The following is a 7509-nucleotide window of genomic DNA, read 5'->3' on the forward strand; positions in this document are numbered from 1 at the left end:
GATGAGATAGTCGGTTATCAATCCGGGTACCAGTTCCCGCAATTTCGAATCCATGGCGCCGGCAGCGACCCCGTGCTCCCAGCGTCTCCTGCTCGCCTCGTCCGCGTATCCGCCTCCTCCCCGCCTCCTCCGCGCAGCGGTCCGCCCCTTGCTGCCCGGTAGCCGGCGCGGGGGCGTGCGCCTTCGGGTTCGGTGCGGAGCGGAGGACGAGGAGGCCGAGGCTCGGCGGGGGGAGCAGCTGAAGGCGTCCGTGGAGGAGATGGCGCCCGGCCTCGACCTCGTCACGCTCGCCGCCTGCCTCGTCGGCCTTCTCACCGGCGTCTCCGTCGTCCTCTTCAATCTCTCGGTAGCCGCTTGCTAACTGACTGACTCTAGTTTGATTCTTTCTAAATTTTGAAATAGATTCACGAGTCCGTGCGAACTTGTATGTACAGTATATGTGTTGGTTGCTGAAGCGAATTTAACTATGTTCCTCATATATACTTCTCCTTCCCCTTAAAAATGAGGGCCACCCCTGCCAAAGTTCTAGCCCGATTAGGTTTGTATTAATAGGGTTGGATGGACATTGATGCTGAATATAGGAATGCACACAAATATTTGAGACTCGGAATCATTGTGCTCATTTCTCCAACACACATGGTTAATTCCAAAAGCCTAACTATTTCTGCCACCTCAAATTACGATAGCCCCATGAAATGTCCAAATTGACAAAAGAGCCGTGTCTAGCTGGGACACGATGCCAACACTGGTCCACCTGGGCCTAGGATACTACCAGCTTGGAAGCAACCATTCCTAGCTGAACAATTTGATTGCTTGCTATGGCTATAGACGCCTTAAAGTTATATGGGTTGAATTCTGAATTTGGAATTTGTTAGGAAGTGGGTCAGAGTATCTGTTTAGACTGCCTCATATACATGAGAGGGAGTTGTGCCAATGAATAAACCAAGCAAGGTAACTCCAAACTCTTTCATGTACCCCCCCTTTGGTTCCCTTTCCTACCATTCGAGTATTCGACCTGATTCACGGTGCCTGGCCAACATGGTCTTAGGCTGAAAATGTGTCAAGTTTATCATGACGAGATGTTATGCCACGGTACAGGATGTGACACCCCGTCTTTGGTAAGGGTCCAAATTCCGGATGCTGCAGGTGTTCATCAAAATATGGATGAACCCGAAGCTGCAGGTGTCAAGTCCAAATGATACAGTTTGAAAATTTGGCATTTTGGGTACATTTTGCTACCATGAGAAGTCAGTGTTATATTCATACTGTTAGTTTAAGTATCTGCTGGACAGCGGCACGATTGCAACGCAGATGACTCCAACACCACCCACGGTGTCTCCTCTGTGATCAGGAGTTGGAAACCATACCGTACCTGCTGACGGCTTGCCCCTTCTCCCGTCAGGTCTGGCACGTCCTACCTTGGCTCCGTGTGCCCTGCCAACCACCGGAGCGACAAGCATTGCTGATCGAATGGTGGCACGGCGTCAAACGTGAGACGTTGAAACCAATGCGCAAGCGCCTGGCCTCCATCACACTTCTAACAAATGCGTCTTCGACGGTGCCCAACCTACTGACGACGCCATTGTCTCGCGCATCAAAGATGAAGCTGCGCTTTTGGCTAGAGCCGGTGCCCCCGGTCCGAGATAGCTTCTGCCGCAGACCTGCGACGTTCACTGAGCTGTATTTCTTTACTTCCTAGGAGTCTTGTAAAACTCTCTCTCTTTTCAATGAAATGAAACGCAAAGGCTTTTTGTGTTTTCTCGAAAAAGTTTAAGTATCTGTTATTGCTGCTTGAGATGTTAATTTGTATTCTTTTGTCACAGGTTCATGAAATACGTGACCTGCTTTGGGATGGCATACCGTTACGAGGCGCTTCGTGGTTGAGGGAGGAACCCACTGGTGAAATTTGGCAGAGGGTGATACTTGTTCCAGTCAGTGGAGGCATCATAGTTGGAGGGTTGAATACGCTAAGAAGTTCTATCAAAACGAACTCAGATGGCACTGTATCTAATATAAAGGGTGTATTTAGGCCATTCTTGAAAGCTGTGGCAGCATCTTTCACGCTCGGAACTGGCAACTCTTTGGGGCCTGAGGGACCCAGTGTCGAGATAGGTTCTGCTATAGCGAAAGGATTTGGAAATGTGTTTGGGTGGGAAGGGGGAAAGAAGCTGTCTCTTGTGGCAGCTGGGTCAGCAGCTGGCATTGCATCGGGTAAATTTGTGATCCCTTCTTGTTCATATATTTTATCGCAAGGTTTTTGCTATAGATATGATGCATTAACCATGGGGTAACCGTGTAAGCATGTGATATTTTACCTGACTTATTCATATTTATTATTTCAAATAATTTTGAACCAACATGTTATATAATCATCAGAATTCCAGTTCACTGTAGAAAATTTTCTCCACGTATATTTTCATTTCGATGCTTTCCTATTGCAATTAGCCCACCACAATTTGCGTGGGAAAAAGGATTTGATGTTGCTGTTGTTGTTGCTTGCCTATTGCAATTAGTAATTACTTAATTACCTATACTCTATAGGTTTTTGTACTGACCAGCCAAATGCTCGTGCGCCACTACAAATATTTTCTACATCGATTGAGCTGTTGCCCTTTTGTCATCATAGTCTTTCACTTTTTGCGAACTAATTTTTTTACTTATAATTATATAATAATCTAAACAATTAATCAAAAGTTAACAATACATGTCTACTACATAAAATATATGATAATTATGGTAATTGATTTCTTGCCAGCTAAAGAGGTAATCTCATAAGGGTGAATGGATCGCCACCAACTTCTGATCTTTATAAGAGTGAAGATAGCTATAACTTAGCTGCATGGTTGCATCGCTTGGTGGAATTTATGGGACATGTTCCTATGTCACATTGTCACCTACCTTTAACCAGCAGCAAGTATTAGATTTACCTGTTATGGTTTGTTGAGAAAAAAAATCACCTGTTATGAGTACTCTGAAATGATCAACATGTCCAGCAGACAAAGTAAAAAAAAAAACTGCGCCTTCTGCTTTCTGATTCCATCTTACTCATATTTTCAGGTGATTTCCTTGTATTTTAGGTTTCAATGCTGCTGTTGCTGGGTGTTTCTTTGCGGTGGAGTCTGTTTTGTGGCCTTCATCTGAGGATTCTTCATCCCTTTCCAATTCAACACCTATGGTGATCCTCAGTGCAGTGATAGCGTCTGTTGTTTCAGAGATTGGTCTTGGTTCTGATCCTGCTTTCACTGTTCCAGAATATGATTTTCGCTCTCCGACAGGTACCTTGTCTTCACTATAATTGATATTTGCAGCTTTCTGTATGAATACAGAGTATATTCTGCGGTATTTGCGGTTAGGTGTCACATTTCTTATGATGAATTATCTTCTGTTATAACTTCTTCCTACTGCATAACACTTCCCAAATAACTAATATGTCAAAATAAAATATGTCATGCCCTCAACCAATTTATTTCGGAAAGGAATGACCAGCCTCCCGGGCTCTGCATCCTCGGATGCACACGGCCATGTGTTTTATTACAAGATAGCATTAAAATAGGACACCAAACGAAAAACTCTGAAAAGTTGCTAAAGTTGGATCAGTTGGCTCCCAGTTGCGCAGTTTGGTTCTTGAATACCTGATTCTCCTAAAGCCATCTGCTGTTTTACAATTTGTTTGGCCTTTTATAGTCATATAAGCCCCTACAAATTACAATCCTCCCAATTATAGGTTGGTCTTAGTGACTTCAAATGGTATCTTCTTTTTACAATTTGTTTTCTATGATCCAGAGAATGAAAGTATGAGGATATTTATACATGACTTCATAAATGTCAGAACTTCCTCTGTATCTCTTGCTGGGCATCTTTTGTGGCTTGGTTTCAATCACACTATCTAGGTGTACAGCACTAACTATGGACACAGTTGAAAGTTTACAAAAGGCAACTGGATTACCGAGGGCTGCATCCCCTGCCTTGGGTGGCCTTATTGTTGGTCTTCTAGCTCTTATGTACCCCGAAGTTCTGTACTGGGGCTTTGAGAATGTTGATATTTTACTGGAATCACGGCCTTTTACGAGTGGTCTCTCAGCATCTGTATTGGTTCAGCTCATTGGAGTAAAAATATTGGCGACATCTTTGTGCAGGGCTTTTGGATTGGTTGGGGGTTATTATGCACCATCCCTTTTTATTGGTGCAGCTACAGGCATGGCATATGGGAAGTTTATGAGGTTTACATTTACTGGATCTGAAGCACTGTTTCATGTCCCTTTCCTAGACGTGGCATCACCTCAAGCATATGGCCTGGTAATATGTCCATCAAAGCAATCTTATCTTTCTTCTGGGCAACTACTCCTTCCATTGTTTCTTGGAGAGGACCAGTAGATCTCAAGAATCAAACTTTGTAAACTTTGCAACGGAGGGAGCACTTCGATCTCTCTCTCTCTCTCTCTCTCTCTCTCTCTCTCTCTCTCTCTCTCTCTGTATGTACGGCTAATAATACTCATATGTGGTGGCATTCCCATCTCTCCTGATTATTTTGTAGTCACTGCTCAGCAGTTTTTCATTTTAACTTTTTGCCAGTTGTACTCTTATGTTCTGCTATACTGCTGAGGATATTAAGCAATCAATGCTACCATTGTTTATGCGTGTTTTCCTTTTTCTCATCTTTGCAGGTAGGTATGGCAGCTACACTTGCCGGTGTATGCAAGGTGCCTCTAACATCTGTCCTTCTACTGTTCGAGCTTACACAGGACTATCGTATAGTTCTACCTTTGCTTGGTGCTGTTGGACTATCATCTTGGATTGCTTCTCCTCAAAGGTTCTCCACGAGCAGTAAGGCCAAGCTGGATTTTTCGGAGGAGAAAACAAGAACTCTCTTAGAGGGCAAAATTGTGTCCTCTCAAACTCAACAAGCCACTTCTGCGGATAGTTCTGATTCTACCGCAGACTTATGTAAACTTGAAAGCTCACTTTGTGTCTATGATGCCAGAGATTCTGACATGCTGGAAAATCTTAATGTTGCCGAGGCTATGAAAACTAAATGTATTTCTGTCTCAGTGAAAACTTCAGTAGTCGAGGCACTAAATCTTATGCTTGCGGAGAAGCAACCCTTTGTTATGATCACTGAGAGCAATAAATCTCTAGTAGGCTTGCTAACACTAAAAGATTTCCAAGATTTCTGCAGAACTTCTAAAACCACCAGGATGCAAACTGAGGTGGGAATAACAACCATTTTCCACTGGTTCATTTCATCAATTTCTTGAACCTTGATGGTTTTAGCCTATCAGATATGCCATTGTCTTATTCATGGACCCTTCTTTCCGTTAGTATTGGTTTCAAGTAACAGAACACCACCTGCCTCAGTTTCATTTTACATATAACTAGTGTATGTAGTAGAATTTAGTTGCTTCCATATGCCTTTTTTTTAGAGAATCCATATGCCTATTCTGGATTTGCTTCCATATGCTTCTAGATACAGAACCAAAGGGCACCATACTCAGTCTAACCCTTTATTTTTAACTGATACTCAGTCTAACTTTTTTAACTGATACTCAGTCTAACGTGTACACCACATTACAAATATAGCATATGTAGTAGTTGCTTCCATATGGCTGTTTGGATTCAGAACCAAAAGCGTACGGTACTCAGTCTAACCCTGTACACCACATTACAATTCAGATACATGAAATAAGCAACTCACAAACCATCACATAATTGAAGGCTGTGTGCACCACTTTGATGCAGAGGCTGGGGCTAAGCTTCCCATTTCAAAAATAAATAAATCACATAACAACTAACAAACTATCATCTTAGGACCTTTAGATCCTTCCCATATACAAGTATTGCCCTAAAGAATAACCTAGGCTCTGATCCTATGGCGTCCTAATTATTTCTAGCTTGGTCGGGTTCTATTGATTAGTGATTACTTGGATTGGGTCGTCTATGGCCTTTTTTTTTTTTTTTGGTTTTGCTACCTGTCATCCTTCAGTGAAAGTAGGATCCTTATGGAATGGAGTTAGTACATGAGTCCCTTAGCCACATCTCTCCATGTCCTAATAGGATTGCTATATCTGTCATATTTATCAACATTGTTTTGGAAAGGTATTTCTCAACGCTGAAGTTTTGATTCATGTTTACTTCAAACTTCAAAGGTTTTACATAAACAGTGGGAATAAGTTGGGATTCTTATTTTCTTGAGAGGTCAAATGGTAATTCAGAGGATGTTAAGTTTGCCTAACTTTATATAATGTCTGTTGTCAATGGCCATTAATTTTTGTACATTCTCTGTTAATGCTGGAACAGGTACAGGTACAGCTACAGGATTGTCTGGTATCTCATGTTTGTGGAGACGTTAGGTGTAAAATGTGGTCTGTGACACCTCAGATGCCACTTACCACAGCTGAAAAGATTATGGATTCTCATGGAGTGGATCAAGTTCCTGTAGTTTCAGAACATTCTGATCATCAGGATGGAGGACTCTTGATTGGTTTTGTCGATAGAGAGTGCATCACCATTGCTCGAAGGTAAAATTAAATATTTTGAGAATTCCCTTTCCAGATTTCAACTGTTAGTAATGAGTAATGTGACGTATTATTTGCATTCCAACTTATAATCAACAGTGTTTTTATTCCCTTCGATGTTATGTTCTCTTTCAGAGCTTTGGCAGCAAAAGAATTTTTCAGTTCCACATCTGAGATAAGAAAGGAAGAGAGATGATGCAGACTGACTTAGTCATTTTCCTGACTAAGTCAAGAGCCAAGGAATCTATTTGACTAGCTTTGATTGGTAACTTTGGTTTATTTATTGCAATAGCTCTATTGCCAAAGAAGATCAATCTCGTTCTGCCAAGTGATAAGCTGTATCATTCTTTCCTTTTACAGAGCAAGGAGTTTTCAAGCAAGAGTTCTCCCAAATACAGTAGTGGATAACACCAATAAGTAGCTGATACCAAAACACATTTCAAGGCAGAAGTCTCTTGAGAATGCAAAACGCCTGCATCAAGAATGTGATTTAGAAAGTGAATGCCCTCATTCTCTGTATGTGCACGGGCAAGCGCAAGTGCATGGCTGAGTTTTGGTTGCAGGAACGTGGTACAGGTTGTTTATTCATTAGGTCCCAGAAACTTGCCTCTAACTTGTGTATACCATTGTTCACTTTTTCTTGTGCAAAACAACATAGATTATGTTCATCTATTATTGGACCAGTGCACGGGCACTTGAATAAGAAGCTGAACAGTTAGGCAATAAGAGCAAGCTATGTCACACTCACTTTTCTTTTTGTCTATTCCGTGTTAGTATGAATTAATGAGCTGAGTTTGCTTAATAGGTCTGTTTGGTTGGCAGAATCTTTTGAGTATTACGGTTGAATCAATGCAGAGACCAGGGTATACCTCATTTTCGAATAAAAATGTGGTGCATGAGTTGTAACATGTAATCATGTCACATTTGGTTGAAGAAAAGCTACATGGTCGATTTTTTTTCTTTTATAGTGTAAGGATTGAAACTTTGCAATAAATGT

General features: G+C 41.8%; 1 protein-coding gene across 2 annotated transcripts; it reads left to right on the forward strand.

Annotated features, from left to right (window-relative positions):
- Nucleotides 1-235: 235 nt before the first annotated feature.
- LOC124668181 (chloride channel protein CLC-e-like) lies at nucleotides 236-7238 on the forward strand. Of its 2 annotated transcripts, XR_006991590.1 has the most exons (8): nucleotides 236-346; nucleotides 1824-2211; nucleotides 3078-3275; nucleotides 3830-4296; nucleotides 4665-5207; nucleotides 6295-6515; nucleotides 6648-6777; nucleotides 6873-7238. XR_006991590.1 is itself a non-coding variant. In XM_047205358.1 (7 exons), the coding sequence occupies exons 1-7, from the start codon at nucleotides 260-262 to the stop codon at nucleotides 6706-6708; spliced, it is 1965 nt and encodes a 654-aa protein (XP_047061314.1). In that variant the 5' UTR covers nucleotides 236-259; the 3' UTR covers nucleotides 6709-7238. The 2 variants fall into 2 exon arrangements, 1 of the variants encoding a protein (XP_047061314.1); XM_047205358.1 differs by having other exon boundaries at nucleotides 6648-7238.
- Nucleotides 7239-7509: the final 271 nt, after the last annotated feature.

Source organism: Lolium rigidum, chromosome 6 (genome assembly GCF_022539505.1).
Source record: "Lolium rigidum isolate FL_2022 chromosome 6, APGP_CSIRO_Lrig_0.1, whole genome shotgun sequence".
NCBI classification, from domain to species: domain Eukaryota; kingdom Viridiplantae; phylum Streptophyta; class Magnoliopsida; order Poales; family Poaceae; genus Lolium; species Lolium rigidum.